General features: G+C 42.5%; 1 protein-coding gene across 8 annotated transcripts in view; it reads left to right on the top strand.

Annotated features, from left to right (window-relative positions):
- ubr2 (ubiquitin protein ligase E3 component n-recognin 2) overlaps nt 1-21,273 on the top strand; it is a 55,764-nt gene that overhangs the window by 14,329 nt on the left and 20,162 nt on the right. For all 8 annotated transcript variants that reach the window (XM_026189260.2, XM_026189258.2, XM_080287665.1 and 5 more), the window contains exons 5-10: nt 15,926-16,056; nt 16,155-16,293; nt 16,434-16,496; nt 16,723-16,843; nt 16,924-17,031; nt 19,326-19,414. In XM_026189260.2, the coding sequence (XP_026045045.1) occupies nt 15,926-16,056; nt 16,155-16,293; nt 16,434-16,496; nt 16,723-16,843; nt 16,924-17,031; nt 19,326-19,414 (651 nt within the window). The remainder of the gene's footprint in view (nt 1-15,925; nt 16,057-16,154; nt 16,294-16,433; nt 16,497-16,722; nt 16,844-16,923; nt 17,032-19,325; nt 19,415-21,273) is intronic.

Raw genomic sequence — 21,273 nt, 5'->3', positions numbered from 1 at the left:
TTCCAGCTGCGCGTCATGTTGCTGGAGTCGAGTGTTTTATCCGATGCATGAAACGATACATTTTTAGACATAAGTTGTAACGGCCGCCGTTTTCTTTGTAAGTATTTATTACATGGCGTGCTATGGGGAAAAGCCTGTTCTAACGTTTGAGTCTAAGGTTTAATTTTAGCATCTGGCGGCTCTTTTTTTAATTCTCATCCGTAAACAATCTGCTCTTTCACGTGATTCAGTTTATTTTGAAAAGTCTCAACAAGATCTTGAGCTTTATTGTGAAAGGTTTATGTGGAACATAAACAAACGGACACGGATGCTGTTACCGTCGTTGTTGTTAACCACAACGCATAAAAACAGGCACTTGTCCGTCCGTAGTGTGGTTATATTAAATATAAGAGAAAGAGAGAACTTTAAGAAATTAATATAGTGACCATCAAAATGGTGAAAAAATATTGCCGTAAACAGTTTATTTTGCGACACCGCGAAACAAATGATAGCATAAAATGAAACGATAGATGTTTTTATATCGTCATCCGATATATATCGTTATATCGAACAGCCCTATTTGTAACCTTCACTAAAGCTGTTTCTGTGCTGTGATGAGCTCTGAAACCTGACTGAAACTCTTCAAATAAACCATTCCTCTGCAGATGATCTGTTAGCTGTTTGACAACCACTCTTTCAAGGATGTTTGATATAAAGGAAGGTTGGAGATTGGCCTATAATTAGCTAAGACTGCTGGGTCTAGAGATGCTTTTTGAGTAAAGGTTTAACTACAGCCAGCTTGAAGGCCTGTGGTACATAGCCGATCATTAGAGATAGGTTGATCATATTTAAGATCGAAGAATTAATTAATGGCAGGACTTCTTTGAGCAGTTTTGTAGGAATGGGGTCTAAAAGACACGTTGATGGTTTGGAGGAAGTAATTATTGAAGTTAACTCAGAAAGATCAATTGGAGAAAAAGAGTCTAACTTAACATCAATGGTACTAAGAGTAGCTGTAGATAATATTACATCTGTGGGATGATTATTGGTAATTTTTTCTCTAATGATAAAAATTTTATTTGTGGGGGACTTCTGGTGAGCGCTCCAAGATGGCGGATTAACTTTTTGTCCGCTCCTGATCATAAGTGAGGAAAACTCCACAAACTCGATACAATAAACGTATTCATACTGACGATGATATACAATGCGTGGAGGCAGATGTAAAAAGACACAGGTAGCTCCAAAAGTTACGGAGAGGCAAAAGACACCTTACGCGACGGCGACGGAGCTAGCATGAAGAGGAGCACGGAGCAAAGTGAGGAAAACGAGCTAACAATGGCTAAAGCAATGCAAAATTTGAGCGATAACATCCGAGAGATGAGGAAAGAAATCAAAGAAGATCTGAATAACCTAAAGGCTGAGATGAATCAGAAGCTACAAGATGCCATCGTGGATATTCTTAATCACGCCACTAGGCTAACTGAAGCAGAACAACATGTGAACGAATTTGAGACAGTGAATGTGGACCTGAGAGATGCGCTAATTCACTGTCTGGACCAGCAGAAAACTCTCCAGACCAAAGTCACGGACCTGGAAGGAAGATCGCGCCGCAACAACCTCCGTATATACGGAATTAAGGAAGGTGCTGAGGAGAATGATATGATGGCATTCATTAACAACTTCATAAAGAAAGAACTTGCCCTTTCCGAAGATGAGGAGTTGCAGATTCAGCGTGCTCACCGATCACTGGGACCAAAGCCGCAAGACATAGCGATTGCAAGGTCTATTGTGGTTAATTTCCAGAGGTATGACATAAAAGACAAAATCCTGAGAGCAGCTTGGGCTAAGAAAATTTCTTATGAGGGCAAAACTATCACTTTTACACACGACTTACCGACTGAGATTAACAACAAGCTCAAAGAATAGAAGGACATTAAGAAGATCCTCAAAGAACAAAAAATTTGTTTCCAGACACCATACCCAGCTAAAATGAGAATTCATATGAAGAAGCGGGGTTACGCTGTGGAGATGCCACGCTGCGGGGACGTCAACTGGGAACAGGTTCTCACCCGAAGCGCACACTGGGAGAAAATGGATAGCTCACACTCCGAACGTGTCCGCGGAAGGCTTCGTGGATTTCTCAGACAATAAGTATTAACTATCTTGTGTTAAGCCTCACTGGACTAAGCGGCTAAAATACGTGTTTTGGCTCTGTAAGTACTGTTTCCTAATCTTAGTTTAATATAATAGAGGAAGAGGTGTTTACCTTTCTATTACATCTTATTTAAGATTTATAAAGAAATACCTCTACCATATGCTGGCATTGTACGTATTGCTCCAGTAACATTTTTACTTTATACCATTTTTTGCGTTAGACCTGTGTCGTGTAAAACAGACTATGTTGATCAGGACCGAGAGAGATATACTTAAAATGCGCAGAGACAAGAGAAAGCTGCTGGATGCAGCGATGGAGCTCCTATATATGGTAGGATTTTTTTTCTCCAATATTGTAAGAATGGACACTATAGAATGACAGGGCACTATAAAGCCCCAGGAGTGGAAGTCAAGGTAACATATGTTCAGTTTTTGTGGTTAATCTGTTCTTATAGTTCTAACTATGTTCAGAGCGTCGACATAAGTGGTTGGAAATACCTGTATGAGTAACTGTGACTTTAGAGCAGCTTCATGGAATGTAAATGGACTTAACAACCCTGTTAAGAGGAGTAGAGTCATGTCTAAGATAAAGCGGGGAAAAATACAGATTGTGTTTCTCCAAGAAACTCATTTATCTCAAACAGAGCATGAGAAGTTAAAGAAGTTTGGATTCACAAATACATTTTACAGCTCTTTTAAAACAGGTAACAAAAGAGGAGTTGCGGTATTGATACACAACTCCCTACATTTTGAACTTACCAGACAAGTAAAGGATAATGAAGGCAGATATGTGTTAATTCAAGGTAAAATAGAGGGCAAAATGGTAACTCTTCTTTCAGTCTACCTACAACCAAATTATGATTTGAAACTTCTTAAGAAAATCCTTGAATTGATCTCCTCGGAGTCTCAGGGTGTGTTAATATGCGCAGGGGACTTTAATACAATCATGCATAAGGATGATACCTCTAATAATAAGAGGATAGTGACTTCACAGAGTAAATTGCTAAGAAAGGGCCTGGATGACTTGGGCTTATTGGATATTTGGCGAGAAATGCATCCAAAGCATAGAGATTTTACTTACTTTTCACCCCCCCATGCCATATATTCAAGAATAGATCTTTTCTTTGTCTTTAGAAATGATAGACATAGGGTAAAAAGTTGTGACATAGGCACTAGGAATATGTCAGACCATTCACCAATTTATCTAACAATTAACCTAGAGACTAGACCAAAAAAAACTGTATGGAGGCTAAATACAGGTCTACTTAACAATAAGGCTATTATAAAAGAGATAAAAGCTGAAATAAAATATTTTCTAGAAATAAATGATAATGGCCAGGTAAATCCTAACATTTTATGGGACACCTTAAAGGCAGTTGTTAGGGGCAAATTTATATCACTAAGTGCAGCTCTGAAGAAAGCTAAAGAGAATCAGCTGAATGGACTTGAAAATACACTAAAAGATTTAGAAAACAGACACAAAAATACTCAATCTGACCAGACCTTGAAACAAATTCAGAAAATTAAAAAACAAATTCTTGATATATATCAGGAAGAAGAAGAGAAAAAATACAAATTTATGAGGCAATCATATTATGAAACTGGGCCAAGGGCAACAAAATTACTTGCTAGAAAACTTCGTAAAAGGCAAATGACGCATTCTATGTGCTCAGTCCTTGGTCCCCAAACTGGGAAATTACAAAGTGACCTGGAAGGAATTGACTTGGCATTCCAAACCTATTACAAAATGTTATACGCACAACCTGCACAAGCCAATACAGAAGATATGAAAATGTTTCTTAATTCATTAGATTTGCCATCAATTGGCGAGTGTCAAAATGAATGCCTAACCAAACAGATTCAGAAAGAAGAACTGGAAATGGCCTTAAAGAAACTAAAAAATAACAAAACACCAGGTACAGACGGCCTGCCGGCTGAGTGGTATAAAGCATTTGAGGTGGAGGTGCTTCCAGTTTTGCTAAGGTCATTGAACTGGACATTAGAGAATATGTCCACCCCCCCGCCCCACCCCCATCATGGTTTGAGGCAATCATAACAATTATACCTAAAGACGGTAAGAATAAAATGCTGTGCAGCTCATATAGGCCGATATCAGTCCTAAACCAAGATTATAAGCTTTATGCCTCAATTATATCTAATAGGCTAAACTCGTTCATCCCAGATTTGATTGATGAAGATCAAACTGGATTTGTTGGGGGCCGGCAAATCCAAGACAACATAAGACGCTCTCTCCACATAATCAATAATGTAAGAGAAAATAATCATAAAGCGGTACTAATTAGTCTGGATGCCGAAAAGGCCTTTGATTGTGTCAGCTGGTCGTATTTGTTCTTGGTCTTAGAAAGGTTTGGTTTTGCTGAAAACTCCATTAACAGTATTAAGACATTATATTTAATGCCTACCGCGAGAATCAAGATAAATGGACGAGTCACGGACCGTGTAAAGTTGGAAAGATCTACTCGTCAAGGTTGTCCCTTGTCTCCGACTCTTTTCGCTCTTTACATTGAACCTTTAGCACAAGCAATAAGAGAAAATAATAGTGTTCATGGGGTCGTAGTTAATTCAAGAGAACATAAAATAGCACTATATGCTGATGATGTCCTCTTGTACTTGTCGAATCCAGACCAGTCCATCCGGACCCTTTTAGATTTGCTGGGAAGGTTTGGGATGTATTCTGGTTAAAAACTCAACATAGGAAAAACACAAATTTTGAGTTTTAACTATAGCCTGTTGAATGAGGTTAAATTATTATTTTTTTCTGTTGATTGGTCTCTGAAAGCAATTAGATATTTAGGAGTATGGCTGACTAAATCGTTAGTAGACTTGTATAAAAAAAAAAAACTTTGAACCCGTGAGCCAAAAGATTAAAGAGGACCTCACTCAATGGTCAACACTTGTTTTTGATTTTAGCGCGAGAATGGAGGTCATTAAAATGTCAGTCCTACCCAGACTACTGTATCTGTTTATGTCTCTGCCTATCAAAATCCCCAAATCTCAGTTCCATGTCTGGGACAAACAAATATCTTGATTTATTTGGAGGGGGCGGAAACCTAGAATTAAATATAGCACATTATTATTCCATAAAGATAAAGGCGGCTTCTCCCTCCCAAGTCTCAGGGATTACTACCTTGCTGCTCAACTCAAAATAATTATACAATGGTATGTTGACACTTATGGGGCCCGATGGAAAGACATTGAGAATATGCGTGGGGTCATTCCAATACAAGCCTTGATAGGAGATCGGAAGCTGGCAAGAGCCCACCAGAAAGAACTGAACCCTTTCACATCTTTTACATTGCTTATCTGGTTTGAGATAGTGAAGGAACTAAATCTAAGGAACCACATTCAAGTACTTAAGTGGGTGGCTTATGACTCTGAGTTTAAACCAAACCAATTGGATTTACAATTTAAGAATTGGTCGCATAAAGGCATTAATGTATACTGTAAAATACTGGATAAGAATGGCCTGCAAAGTTTCCAAACATTACAAGAAAAATATGAACTAGGAAAAAGGGATTTTTTTTTCAGATACCTACAATTACGGCAGTATTTATCCTCAAAAGTGACTAAAGAAATTAATACACAACCCAATGAAATAATTAATCTGATTTCACAAACATATTATAAGGGCTGCAAGTCAGTTATCTCTAAACTCTACCAGGGCATATTGAAAAGTAGGGGAACCTCAACAGCTTACTGTATATAAAGGAAAGATGGGAGAGAGAGTTGTCCTCAGTTATAACTTCTGAGCAATGGGACAATATGTGTGAGACTGCCAGTTCAACCTCATCCTCTGCATACTGGCGAGAATTTAGTTGGAAAAATCTGGTACGATTTTTCATAACACCAAAACAACAAACACGGTGAAATTCTTCATGCTGGAGGAGCTGTGGGGAAACTGTTGCAAACCATACCCACATATTCTGGTCGTGTCGAAAAATTTTGGGAAGATGTTATATCAAAGATAGAACAGACTATAGGCTTTAAATCAAAACAACGGCCTGTCATAACATTTTATTTAGGAGACCTACCCGAAGAATTAACAAGCAATGACAAATATCTCCTGAAGATTCTTACTGCTGCAGCAAAAAAAGCAATTACTCGTAAGTGGCTCTGTACTGACCCCCCTGTTCTGGACGACTGGTTGAGCGTTGTTGAGGAGATTCATAAAATGGAAAAACGTACCTTTTTGTTAAGACTGCAGGCTAATATTTATACCACAAGATGGTACAAGTGGTTGAAATATATCCGAAATTAGAATGTTGTTTGTTTTGTTTTTTGTTTTTAAATTTAATTTATTTTTTCTTTCTCCTGTTTGTGCCTACTCTATATAAATACACACACACATATACATCTATATAAACCTCTGTATGCCTCTCCTAGGCTGCTCTTACATCTGTAGATCTGCTGTCAATTCATGAATATAAAGTCATGTTCTCACTGCCAGAATTGCTTTGTGGGAAAAAGCTGTGCTTTTCAGTCAACTGCTTGTTTTGTTATTGTTGTTTTCGGTTGTTTGTTGTTTTCCTTTTCTGTTGTAAAAATATGTAAAACCTTTATTAAAAGCTAAGTAATAAAAAAAAAAAACATTTTATTTGTGAAGAAGTTCATGAAGTCATTACTAGTTAATGTTAAAGGGATGGTTGGCTCAACAGAGCTCTGACTGTTTGTCAGCCTGGCTACAGAGCTGAAGAGAAACCTGGGGTTGTTCTTATTTTCTTCAATCAGTGATGAATAGTAAGATGTTCTGGCTTTGCGGAGGGCTTTCTTATAAAGCAGCAAACTATTTCTCCAGGCTAAATGATGATCCTCTGAATTTGGGACACGCCATTTCCTCTCCAGCTTACGAGTCATCTGCTTTAGGGTACGTGTTTGAGAATTATACCACAGAGTCAGGTACTTCTGATTTGAGACCTTAGTTTTCACAGGAGCTACAGCAGGGGTGCCCAATCCCGGTCCTCGAGAGCTACCGTCCTGCAGCTTTTAGATGCATCCTTGTTCCCACACACCTGAATCAAATGAATGGCTCGTTATCAGGCCTTTGCCAAACATGATGGCATGCTGAAGAGGTAATCAAACCATTTGATTCAGCTGTGTTGGAGTAGGGATGCATCTAAAAGCTGCAGGATAGTAGCTCTTGAGGACTGGGATTGGGCAGCCCTGAGCTACAGTATCCAGAGTTGTACGTAGTGAGGAGGTGAAATTATTAACAAGATAATCGACCTCTGTTGGAGTAGCGTTCAGATAGCTGCTCTGTGGGCTGTGGGCTGGCCTTGTGTTTTGGTTTTTCTGTTACCTGTTTCTTGCAGGTAGGTGGAGCTGACCCAATTATAGATGCAGCACACCTGAGAAGGCCAGTCCCAGTGTATATAAAGACACCTTGACTGAACCAGCTGTCTTGCTCTGGCTCTGTCTGTCTGGCACCCATCATGTTCATTTGGAAGTTTCAGTTATGGCTGTTATGTCCTTTAAATTGTGTTTAAGTTGCTTTACCTTATTTTCATTAAATATGTCTTACAGCCTTTAAATGAATTTTAGGTGAATCAGGTTATGATCTGACTTGGTAGGTCAGATCATAACCTGATTCACCTCACCCCCCGCTATGTGCCAATTGTGAGGAGGGAACCTGTGACCACCAGGACTGTTAGGAGGTGGTCAGAGGAGGCAATAGCGGAACTACAGGGCTGTTTTGAGGTGACCGACTGGGAAACACTCTGTGAGCCTCACGCCGAGGACATCAATGGGCTTACTGAGTGTATCACAGGCTACATAACTTTCTGCACAGACTCCATTGTTCCAGCTCAGACTGTTCATTGTTACCCAAATAACAAGCCGTGGGTGACTAAGAACATCAAAGCCCTCCTCAACAACAAGAAGAGGGCTTTCAGAGGGGGCAACAAAGAGGTGAGGAAGGTCCAGGTGTTACTAAAGGACAAGATCAGAGAGGCTAAGGACAATTACAGGAGGAAGCTGGAGTGGAAACTCCAGCAGAACAGCATGAGAGAGGTGTGGAGGGGCATGAAGACCATCACTGGATTCAGGCCAACCAACAGCAGGGGAGCTGAGGGAGGTGAGAATAGAGCCGACGAGTTGAATCTGTTTTTCAATAGATTCGACACCACAGTGTCTGCTCCCACCCCCACAACCTCACCTGCAGTCAGCCTGGAACCCAGAGCCACACCACTGTGCCAGCCTCTCTCTTCACATGTTGCCTCCTGTGAGATTCCTGACACCCCACCCATCACCTTCACTCAATAGGGCTTTGGAGTTGACGTCACGCCGCAATGCATTATGGGAGCGCAGCGCCATTTTCGGGGTCTACGAATCAACACAAACACACTGTGTTGGAACGACGACTACAAGAAAGATGCTTAAAAGCAGCTCAAAAGAGAATGAACTGTATAGAGACCGATTGCGTCCAGAGGCGAAGCAGCGGTACTTGCAGAAAAGAGCGTGCATTGGAAATGTGGACCCGTATGAAATACGGCCGTGGAGTAGAAACCCTGAAGACCAACCGCTACTGACGTAGCCTGACCTTGTCTGTGGAGTCAGCGCGTACAAGTCGTCATTCAAACAAAGGTAAGTCAGCTTGAGTACTGCGAGTGAAATGCGTTTGATTTCCCTGCAAACATTCACATTAGTGCAGCACAAATTCATTCATGAGGGGAAATTACAGTGAGAACATGTGGAGGCTGTTAGATGGATAACATAGTGAGTTCAGTGCATTGATGTGACATTGTCCTGAAGGATTGTTGTTCTTTATGGTTAAAGAAATTGCACTAATTTATTCATATTTATTATAAATAATCCTAATTATACATCTTGCTTCCATGTTTGTGTCCTGTGTCACTAAAAATACATTTTATTTTAATTTTATACATTGATTAATGACCTGCAGAATCTCCTTATCATATTAAGTGATTCATAATTGTCACTTTATGCTTTCTCCATCTCTAAAGTGATGACATCCTTGCATTACATACTTTAGGTTCATTTTCTGCAGGCAGATTTACACTATAACCTGCAGCGTTCTATAGATGGACACATAAAGAAATGAAAAATGACATGTATGTGCTAACTTTCTAAACACTTTGTTACATTTATGATAAAGTAGATAAAACACATTTACGTCGGCCTTGGCTCATAGTTCTTGTCTTTAAATGAACTTTGTCTGTGTGTGTTTCAGGTCCTGCACTCTCAAAGACTGAATGAACCAGCATTGCAGCCATGGGTCACTGTGAGCATCACAGGGAAGGTTGAAGCCGCCCACTGCACCTGTAAGGCTGGAGTCGCGGAGACCTGCACCCACGTCACTGCTCTTCTGTTTAATGTAGAAGCAACAGTGCTGATCCATGGCACCAGGACTGTTACAGATGAACCTGCATACTGGGTTTTGCTGGGTAATGTGACCAAGATACAGCCAGAGGTTGGCCATAAGATAGACGTCTCCTCTTCAGCTGCCCAAAAAAGGCTCTTGATCAAAACATACACAGACCATCTGTAGTGACAGGTAAAAGGAGCCGTCCTCAAAACAGAAAAATCCCACCTGCTACTTTGGAGGAGTCGTCACTGCTATTGGATACTTTGCTGGAACACAGTAAAGCTGTGGGTTGTGGGAATGACCCATAATGTTTTATCTAGGGGTCTAGATTTATGCCTGTAGTGCACTGCTGTGTAAATAATTTGCATTTACTGAATATGTACTATATATGTATATGTACATTTACTGAATATGTACTGACTGAGTCCCACTGTTCAAAAGTTGAATAAAGAAACAAACTAATTTTTGCCTTTTTTTTTTTTTTTTTTTTTATTAAAACCACCTTATAGAACATCACATCAGTTACAGTGTAGAATCCATGTCATTTATAGTTTACAAATGACAAAATGTTTACACAAAATCATGAGTGTTTACATGATATCACCCACTACTAACATTACTTTATTTACTGTATCTTTTGAAAAAATACAGCAATTTTAACAGCACAATACTTAAGAACGTTTAACAGGAGCAGGTTTCATTCTTCCCTGGTTTTATTATCACACTGTTCACCAAAACGCAGCAAACCTTCACCATCTTATCCAGGAGGGTCACCTCTTCACCCTCACATGGAAGAAGTAATCTGATTGGCATGGTGGTATGTTTGAAGCAGGTCCCTTGTGTAGCGCTGGAACCCAGTCACGATGTTTCATCCATTTCATAGGTTGGTTTGCTGCAATAATGCCAAATAATTAGCAACTCTATAAATAGAAGGTAGTTCTGCAAAATCACTCAGTAGGATGTTTGTTCTAATTTGCTATGAGCTCAGAGCGCATTGAAAATAAAACTAATAGGCTATAAAGAGTGAACATATTTAGAACTTACTGGAATGAAAATGTATGGAGCACCAACAGATATTTGGAGATGGAAGAGAACTGGATATCAGCTCGTCTCACAGCTGCTATCCAGGCTAGATGCCTTCGTTTGGTAACATCGATACACGAGCTGCCTCATGTTGCTTCCAGGTTGGGAAAGAATGAAAAGATAAACCATTTTCAACCTTATTCTCTTGCCGGTCGTGTGATCGTACATTGCAGCCGACCACACAGCAAATACGAACCATGGCTGTTGTGTGTGCCTTCGCTCCCTTTTCACTTGCGCTAGACCCCCAAAATGGCGGATCGGGCCAAAATCCTTTCCACGCCCACCCCTGTGACATCACGCTCCAAAGCCCTATACCAGGTTGAGATGCAAATGAGGAGACTTCACTCAGGCAAGTCTGCTGGACCAGACGGAGTGAGTCCCCTCGTCCTCAAGACCTGTGCCCCCCAGCTGTGTGGAGTCTTTCATAAACTGTTTATGCTGAGTCTGAGTCTGCAGAGGGTCCCGGTGATGTGGAAGACATCATGCCTCGTCCCTGTACCAAAGACGCCACGTCCCAGTGGCCCCCAGGATTACAGGCCCGTGGCACTGACCTCTCACATCGTGAAGACCCTGGAAAGGCTCATCCTGGACCAGCTGCGACCCATAGTAAGACCACATCTGGATCCCCTTCAGTTCGCTTATCAGCCTCGTCTCGGAACTGAGGACGCCATCATCTACCTGCTCAATCGTGTCTACACCCATCTGGACCAGCCGGCGAGCACTGTGAGGGTCATGTTTTTTGACTTTTCTAGTGCTTTCAACGCCATCAGGCCGACCCTCCTGGGTGATAAGTTAGCAGCGATGCAGGTGGATGCTTCTCTGGTGTCCTGGATTGTTGATTACCTGACAGGAAGACCACAATATGTACGTCTCCCACAGTGAGTGTGACAAGGTAATCAGCAACACAGGGGCACCACAGGGGACTGTCCTCTCCCCCTTCCTCTTCACCCTCTACACCACAGACTTCAGCCACTGCACAGAGACCTCCATCTTCAGAAGTTTTCTGATGACTCTGCGGTGGTTGGATGCATCAGCAGGGATGATGAGACAGAGTACCGGGCTGTGGTCGACTCCTTTGTCACGTGTGTGAGCAGAATCATCTGCAGCTCAACGTGGCAAAGACCAAGGAACTGATCGTGGACTTCAGGAAGACCAGGAAACACTTGACCCCTGTTTCAATCCAGGGGGTCAGTGTGGACATTGTGGAGGACTATAAATACCTTGGAGTTCACATTGACAATAAACTGGACTGGGCTAAAAACACCACAGCACTTTACAGGAAGGGCCAGAGTCGTCTCTATTTTTTGAGGCGACTGAGGTCCTTCAACATCTGCCAGAAAATGCTCAGGATTTTCTATGAGTCTGTTGTGGCCAGTGCGATATGATAAACACTCGACAAACTCTTGGCTTGTTCTCCTCGTCATCAGTGCGTGTGACGTGATATTGTCGGCATGGCAACATGTTTCATTTAGAAGAATACCACAGTGGCTCTTTGTGAAGTGCCCGCAGGTACAAACGGCTGCCTCTGTGTGATGACGGCATTGTGGACGGTATGTTAGCACCTTAACCATCTGTGGCTCTGTCCGTCGGTCTGACTTAATGTTTTTTAAATTATTGTTAAGTATAAACCTTCCTGCCGTGAACAGAATTAGAAAATCAAGCAAATTGAGCAGAGCTGATGACATGACCCCATCTGTCTGTTCCCCCCCCCCCGGTGCTCAGTCTGAACGTGAGTCGCTCCTTTGACCTCGATCATCTGTTCGATGTATTTAAACTTTTCTGCATGTTTCAATCCATTTGATTATTCTCAGTTTAATGTTCACGTCATTCTCCAGAGAGCAAGTGTTCAGGTGAAACTTAGAGTTTTCTGAAGCGAGGATTAGCTGGTAAGCGACGCTGAGTCACCTGTGGTCAGACAGTTTGTACGGAGGGGCATTTTTCTTCCTTGTCCCTGCTTGATTATGTAGGGCCTGGACCTGTGAGACTATGCTACCTCAGGAGTGTTTATACAGACTTTCCAGTTGTTTGGCCTTCTGTCCACACAGTGAGTGGAATTTACAAAGGTCGCGGATCAAAGCTTCAGTTTTTATGTTCCCTAATTTGGGCCATTTCTGTTAATGATTCAACTTCTACCTCGCAGAGCATGGCGCTCTTTAATGCCCAATCAATGACAAATAAAACGTTCTTGTTGAACAATTTTATTCTTTCCAAAAAAAACCTGGATTTCTTATTTCTAACTGAAACCTGGCAGTGCGATGGTGAGTACTCATCCCTCATCGAGCTTTGCCCGGGCGGGTACTCCTTCATCAGCCAGCCTTGGACGTCCGGTCAAGGAGGTCATCTCACTGCAGTGTTTGGAAGCCGGTTTGACTGTCGCTCAGTAATGGTCCGACATTTTTCATCATTTGAATTACAGCTGGTTAAAATTGGAGATAAAGATCTGTGTTACTGTGCTGTAGTGTATCGTCTACCTGGTCTAAATGGTCAGTTTTAAAGGTGTTCAGTGACTTTTTATCCTCCACCTTGAAGCTGTTCAGACTGGTTACAGTCGGGGATTTTAATATACACATTGACGATGACTCTGACCTCTTTGCCAGAGGTTTCCTTAGCGTCATGGATTCTTTTCATTTTACACAGCATGTGTCTGGTCCCACTAACACCAAAGGACACACACTGGGCCTTGTTTATACTTTAGGTTTAAACAGTGATTTTTTTTTGTACTGAGGACATTTTTATTTTGGACCATCGTTGTATTCTTTTTAACTTGTCTTTCCATCTGTCCCTCTCTCCTGTTCAACATGTGGTTAGCTCTCGCATCTTAAATTCCTCTACTGCTGCCAAAATTTCTGATGTTTTTTATTTAGTCTTACCTTCCTATAATTTTGATTTATTAACAAATGTTTTTAATAATCTTTGTCTTTCTATTTTAGACAATGTTTGTCCTGTTTAAACTAGACTAGCTCCGGTTTCAAAGTTGTCCCCCTGGATAAATGACAGCATTTGCTGTTTAAAGCGTTGCTGCCGTAAGGTTGAGCGTTTATGGAGGAAAACTCGTTTGCATGTCCATCTCTTTTATTTAAAGGACCTTTTAGTTTCTTTTAACTCTTCAGTTCAAGATGCGAGGGCTGCCTATTTCTCAGAGCTAGTGTCTTTACTGACTTTTTCAACAAAGAAAGACAATGTGAGGAACAATGTCTCTCCTTCTGTGTCTCTATTGTCAGCTTCAACTCAAGCTAGGCCTGCTATTTTAGAAAGATTTTTACCTGTGTCCTTACCTGAGCTGTCAAGTTAGTTGATTCAATGAAAGCGTCCTCCTGCTCTCTTGATATTTTACCTGGATCTTTGTTTAAAAATGTCTTTCAGTTTATTGGTCCCTGTGTGCTTACAATTATCAATGCCTCACTGGTTTCTGGTCAGGTCCCTGTTTATTGTAAGAATGCTGTTATTCACCCACTGTTAAAAAAAACAACAACAACCCCAAGCTTGACACTTCTCTGCTTAGCAGTTGTAGACCAAATTTAAAACTATCATTCATCGCTAAGATTTTAGAAAAAGTTGTTTCTAAGCAGTTCACAGCTGATTTAGATAAATACAACATTCTCGATAAATTCCAATCTGACTTTCGTAGCGCTCACTCTATTGAAACTGCACTTCTTTAGAGTGTCCAGTGACATTTTGATGTCTTGCTGATGTTGGACCTGACCTGTGCCTTTGGTACCGTCACATTTTGTTACATAGGCTGAGACGCTGGATGGGTATATCGGGGTCTTGTTTGTGTGAACGATCCTTCTCTATGGCTAGCTCTAAGTTCAGGTCCTCCTCCACTTGTCTTGCCTATGGTGTGCCACAAGGTTCTGTGTTGGGACCCTTATTGTTTTTTGTTGTATATACTCTCTCTTCAGGACCTTCTTAGCACAAGGACATTTCGTATCACTGCTATGCAGATGATATTCAGTTGTATATCTCTTTTAAGCCACATGATGTTTCCAAACTACAGATCTTGCATAGGTGCATAGACTCCATGAGAGGTTGGAGGCTGATAACTTTCTTCAACTTAATGAGGAGAAAACTAAAGTCCTTGTTTGTGTTCCTGATAAATTTGTGCCCTTGGTAGTGGAAAATTTAGGCCCTCTTGCTTCATTTTCCAAACCTTCTATCAGGAGCCTTGATGTAACTTTTGACAGCTCTGACTTTGGAGGCTCATGTTAAATCTCTGGTCTGCTCCTGTTTTTACCATTTAAGAAACATTGCTAAGCTGAGTACCATTGAGTCACGCTCTGAACTGGAAATAATCATTCATGCATTTGTCTCATCTCGTTTGGACTATTGTAATTCCTTGTTCACCTGTTTATGTAATGCCTCTTTGAAATATCTGCAGGGTGCTCAGAATGCTGCAGCAAAGCTTCAGACCAAGCCTTCCAAGTAATGCCACACCCCTGCTGATATAGCTGCACTAGCTCCCCATAATATTCAGAGTCCACTTTAAGATTATGATTTTGACATTCAGGGCTCTACATGGACAAGCACCAACATACATCAGTGATGTTTTACATCCGTACATCCACAGGTCTCTGAGGTCATGTGATCAGGGCTTGCTGGTTGTCGAGCACACGAGGCTGAAAACAAAAGGCGACAGAGCTTTTGTAACTGTGGTCCCCAGACTGTGGAACTCTCTCCCTTTGAGCCTGAGATCTGTGGACTCAGTGGTCTCTTTTAAAAAACAGCTAAAAACTCTTCTTTTTAAACTTGCTTTTGGTTGATTTTTGTTTTTATGTTTTAGCTTCTGTGAAGCACTTCGTGATTTTATCTTGAAAGGTGCTGTATAAAAATTTCTTTACTTACTTATTCACTTTCAGCAGACCTGAGCGCTGATAAGTTGTCCTCTGAGAGCTCCCCGACTAAAACATTAAAAGGAGGTTCCTATTTGAGGAGGTTCCTAAGCGTCTTTTCAGAGAATATAAAAGCAGCCATGCAAATATTTCCTCCGTTCCCTGGATCCTGTAGTTTGGATTTTATTTTTATTTTTGAGTGGCAGTAATCGTGGGTTGTTTTACTCGGTGTTGGATGGAAGGAAGAAGGATCTTCACAGCTGTGGTCTAAGGAGCTTGGAAAGAAAAACCATTTGACCCTAGAACTGAACAAGCTTCTCAGATGAGAGGTGAAACGTCTTCAAGCAACTTAAACAAGTCCAGATGCCTTTTTCTTTCTTAGACTATGATGACAGGGATGACTGAGAACCTTCACAGACATACTTCACAGCTGTGGTTTGAGTGTGAGAGACTGATTAGAGGCTGGTGTGAACTGAGCTGGCTTAGGATGGTAACCCTGTCTCTCAGAGTGCTCACTCTGTGCTGTTTGTCCTTCCAGGACCCCGTAGCTCAGCTACCCACTGACATGGTCGGCCGTGCGTTCAGTGTCTTTTTCATCATCCTGAAGTATGCCGTCGACCTGCTGACCTGGGAGCACGAGGACCTGCTCCCCACAGGACTGCAGCCACCGTAGGCTCACTCTACCTTTACCTGAGACACGTGACAGTAAACGCGTCATACTGCAGCGTTCACACTGTGTGTGTGTGTGTGTGTGTATGTGTCTGCAGGGAGCGAGAGGACACCTACTACTGCATGCTGTTCAATGATGAAGTGCACACGTACGAGCAGGTGATCTACACGCTGCAGAAAGCTGTCAGCTGCAGCCAGAAGGAGGCCGTGAGCTTCGCCACTACGGTGGATCGAGATGTCAGTACACACACACAGTAACACGCTTATAGGAACTCAGAAATGTGACAAGGAGCTTCTTGTTTTTCATGTTCTGGTGATTATTCTAAGAATCTGTTTTGTGTGTGTGTGTGTGTGTGTGTGTGTGCGTGCGCGCGCAGGGCAGGAAGTCGGTTCGGTATGGAGACTTCCAGTTCTGTGAACAGGCCAAGTCCGTGATTGTGGTGAGTGTTTCCAAGTTTGGTAAATGACAGGAAGTCTTGAACTGATGTGGGGGGGGTGCTGACGGTGCCTGCTTCAGGGACGTTCAATGTCGCACTCATTTACATTCACTGCCTTCTGGTTTTACTCATCACAACAATTTAAGAAAACAAAGAATGTCTCACCTCCTCCTCTTCCTACATCCCCATCACCTCCTTCTCTGCTCCTCCTCCTATCCTATCCCCTCAGAGAAACACCAGCCGTCAGTCAAAGCCTCTCCGGGTTCAGGTGATGCACTCGTCTGTCGTTGCTCATCAGTGTTTTGCTCTGAAGGCTCTGAGCTGGCTGGGTCAGATCATTCAGTACTCTGGTACGTGTGGACTTCATTACCCACAATTCCTCTGTGTGTGTCTCTGCTGCTGCATGTGGTGACTGTGTACTGTGTTTTAGATGGCCTGAGGAGGATCCTGTGTCAGGTGGGATTGCAGAAAGGTCCAGAGGGAGAGAACTCCTCGCTTGTCGACCGACTGATGCTCAACGACTCCAAGATGTGGAAAGGTAACCGCACGTACCGCTGCTAGTCATATGGCGCTCGAACGGCCACGGTCGTGAAGCCAACGGATGTGAAACAGTTTGTGTTTATCTGTGAGTTGGTCCTTCAAAGACACACAGCAGAGATACAGTCCCAATTAAATGTTTAAGACCACTTGAAAAGTGGCCAAAAGTCATATTTTGCATGGTTGGATCTTCACCAGGTTCCAACTAGAGCTTTAACATGCAGAAATGTGATTGAGACAAAACATTTGAGCATGCAGTTTATTGAAAACAACACAAACTGAAACGGGCTGTTTTACGGCTGATCAAAAGTTTCGGGCCACATGCCTTTAAAAGGACAAATCTGGGCACAAATGTGGATTCACTGTCATTTCCTGTCAGGTAGTCACACTGTCATGATGTTCTGATGGCAAAGGCAAACAAATGTTCCCTTTTTGAACGGGGTCGGGTTGTTGAACTGCATAAGCATGGTCTCTCACAGCACCGTCACTGCTGAGGTGGGACGCAGTGAGACAGTTATTTGGAATTCCTGAAATGATCCTGAGGTTTATGGAACAAAAGTCAAGTGGAAGACCCAAACAAATGTCATCAGCACTGAGCCGGAGGATCCAGTTGGCTGTCCGTCGAGACACTGGATAACCCTCGACCCAAATTAAGGCCGTTCCTGGTGCCGACTGCAGCCCCATAACCATCAGACGGCCTCAAAACACGTCTTCAGAGGCCTCGTCTCCATGGACGCCACAGAACTGACCGTTTTGACCAAACATGGGACATTGAAAGGTCCTCTAGCTAATCACATGAGCCTCTTTCACACCTTGGCTCATGTGATTAGGTAGAGGATCATTAGGGGGTCCATTGTCCCCTCTCGGGGGGTTACTCCCACAGGGCTTAAATCTGGGACTCTCCACCATTTGACCCTAGAACTGAAGAAGCTTCTCGGATGAGAGGTGAAACGTCTTCAAGCAACTTCCAGAAGTCCAGACACTTTTCTTTCCAAGCTCCTTAGACGATGAGAACAAATGTAACTTTGATGGTCCTGATGGTTTGCAGTGTTACTGCCATGATAAGCAGGTCTCACCTGAGGTGTTTACTACGCCTACAGCGAGGGGGCTCCATAATGATCTGGGGTGCTTTTTCCTTCAATGGAACAACGGAGCTTCAGGAGGTGCAGGGGTGGCAAATGGCTGCTGGCCATGTCCAGATGTTGCAGAGAGCGTCCTCGTGACTGAGGGCCCTCATCTGTGTGATAAACACTGGGTTTATCAGCAGGACAACGCTACAGTCCACCTCCCCTGCAGCGGCGCTGCAGACCACACCCCGCCACACACATTAACCAGGTAAATACATATTTAAGCAGAATTTTGCAAATATCTATTTTTTTTTAGCAGCATAGAGCTTTTTTTCCCAATTACTTTTTAAAAGTCAGGTCAAGGCTCCAAAAGCCCAAAGGCGATATGAGCGGGGCGGCTCACAACAGTTTTTGTTTGCTGGATCATTTTAGTTCAGCTTTCCTTTTGTTATATTTCTTTAAGAGTTCAAAATGTGTTAATTACATGAATAAAAGGTAATTTTCTCTGTAGCACTTCATGGATTTCATAAGCAACACACCTTAGTTGCTCCGTGGATTCTTTTAAAAAGCAGTTAAAAACTTTTCTGTTCAAACAAGCCTTTTGTTGTACGTATTTTATATTCTTTACATTATTTACATTTGATCTTTTACATTGTGTATAATGTCTGTTGATTGTATTGTTTATTTTAATATTTGTGTACAGCACTTTGTGACTGCTTGTCTGTGAAAAGCGCTTAATAAATAAACTTTACTTACTTACTTTAGTTGTTCACACAAAGCATAAAGGTTAAAAAAACAAACAAACAAACAATATATACAGTGTTATCTTCATTTTAGATTTTAAAAAGTATTTGCGGCTCCCAGTGTTTTCTTTTGCGTGGAAACCGGGTCCAAGTGGCTCTTTAGGTGTTAACGTTTGCAGACCCCTGGTATAAGTTTTGTTTTTAGTAAACTGCATGCTCAAAGCATGTTATGTCTCACTCCCGTTTCTGCATGTTGAAGCTCTACTTGGAACTTGGAAGATCCAACAATGCAAAATAGGATTTTTGGCCATTTTTCAAGTGGTCTTAAACTCTCGATTGGCGCTGAATGTGACTGACAGGCACTCTAACTAGCTGAAGTTTGGATGCATGGCAGTCTCCTTGATCTGTTTGTTCATGGTGTGCGAGTTGATGAGCTGCAAGTAAATGCGAGCAAGTTGAGGTCAGCTGATCTGTCATGTTTGCAGGAGCGAGGAACATCTATCACCAGCTACTCATGAACAGCCTCCTCATGGACCTCAAGTACAAGAAGATCTTTGCCATCCAATTTGCCAAGGTAACACACCTGTGCAGTATACCTGACACCCGCCAGCCACTTCATTAGGTACACCTTGCTGGTACTGGTTGGTTCTCCTTTTTCTTTAAGAGCTGCTTCAATTCTTCACTGCTGGTAAGCTGCTGGAAACACTCAGAGAGGCTGGTCCATGTGGACACGGCATGATGAGAACTTCTGTTCCATCTGAGCACAGAGGAGCTCTGCTGCACTGAGATCTTTGACCGTGGAGGCCCTTATACAGCAAACTCACTGTCATATTTAAGACATGGTTGGTGGGAACATGACATCAGATCAGCAGTCTGAAACACCAACAACCATCCCACGCTTAAAGTCTCTTAAATCACTTTCCTTCATTAATCTGATGTTCATTTTGAACTTCAGCTCGTCTGATATCTACATGTCTGAATACACTGAGCTGAAGCCCTGTGATTGCCTGATTACATATTTGCATTAAGCTGTTGAACAGGCATACCTAATAAAGTGGCTGGTAAGTGTATATACCTGATCGGAACACCCATGACAGCTGTGGAGCTTTATATAGTCTGGGGGGGTTTATGCTAGTAGAATCTCGATGATCTGTGATTCCCTGGCAGCATCTGTTTCCTCAGTGCAACAGCCTAAAACCTCACCACATGACCTTGTTGGCTTGTTTACAGCTAAAATGAAAAACTTCATCCAGCCAGTCGTGTGTCGATTGAATTTTTAGATCCAAATAAATCAAAGTACTCAAAAAGATCCTCTGGAGTGAACTTTGTTCATTGAAACAGACTTTACTAAACAGTGTCATATAAACAACAAAACATGTAACAACAAGACATCACAAAGTAGAACAGAGCAACCCTGAGGTGTAGAGCCTTCATGCTCATGTAGCAGACAAAAACAACAGAGAAAAGGGGTTACGCTGCCAAAAATAAACCATAAATCTCATTAATTTGGGGTTTTTCTCTCTTTGGAAAGTGTGTCCTGTCAAAGAGCGCCATAACTCACATTAACCCCTCCATGAACTGCTGTCTTAGTGTGGTAGACTAGTTTGTTTGTCCTAGGGAACCCAAGGGCTATGTTCTCAGGGCCTTTTGCCTCCTAGTAGGGTTTCCCATGGCAAATTGGTCCTGTGTCAGGAACCAGGCAAAGAGATATTCAAAAGACCCTTATGAGTTTAACAACAAGGGAGTTCACCCTGCCTGGGATACGGTTACTGGGACCCCGTCCTGGAGCCAGGCCTGGGAAGTGTGTCCAATGGGAGAACGCCAGGTGGCCAGGCCTTAGCTCAAAAGGCCCGGCTGGGTGCACCCGACACCCGACGTAGGCCTGCACCAGCCCCATGGGGTGCCGTAGAGGTCTGGTGCAGTGTGTGCTAATGGCAAGAGATCCTGACCGATCGATCCCCGAGTTTGGCGTTCGGGACACGGAACATCATCCCTCTGGTGGAGAAGGAGTATGCGAGGTTGAGATGTACCGGCTAGATATAGTCAGGCTCACCTCAACACACAGCTTGGGCTCTAGAACCTGTCTCCTAGAGAGGGGCTGTACTCTGTTCCAGTCTGGAGTTGCCTTTGGTAAGAGACAGTGTGTTGATGTGGGTATCTTGGGCCCTGTATGTTGGATTTTTTCCCAGTAGACCAGACACCTTCAGGTTGGGGAGTCTTTGGGTGGGGTGCTCGAGGTGCTCCATCTGGAGACTCAACACTCATATGAGCAATTGACAGTGAGACTTAGAGGGGCGTCATTGGGAGGAACGGCCTGCCTGGTCTGATCTCAAGTGGTGTTCTGTTACTTGTCTATAACAAACACCATGTTCAAAGGGCGTCTGTAAATGCACATGGCAGCAGGGACACCCTAGGTTGATGATCGATGCTGTA

Source organism: Astatotilapia calliptera, chromosome 13 (assembly GCF_964374335.1).
Source record: "Astatotilapia calliptera chromosome 13, fAstCal68.1, whole genome shotgun sequence".
NCBI classification, from domain to species: Eukaryota; Metazoa; Chordata; class Actinopteri; order Cichliformes; family Cichlidae; genus Astatotilapia; species Astatotilapia calliptera.
Note: the sequence above shows the minus strand (reverse complement) of the source record. Positions and strands in the feature narration are given on the sequence as shown.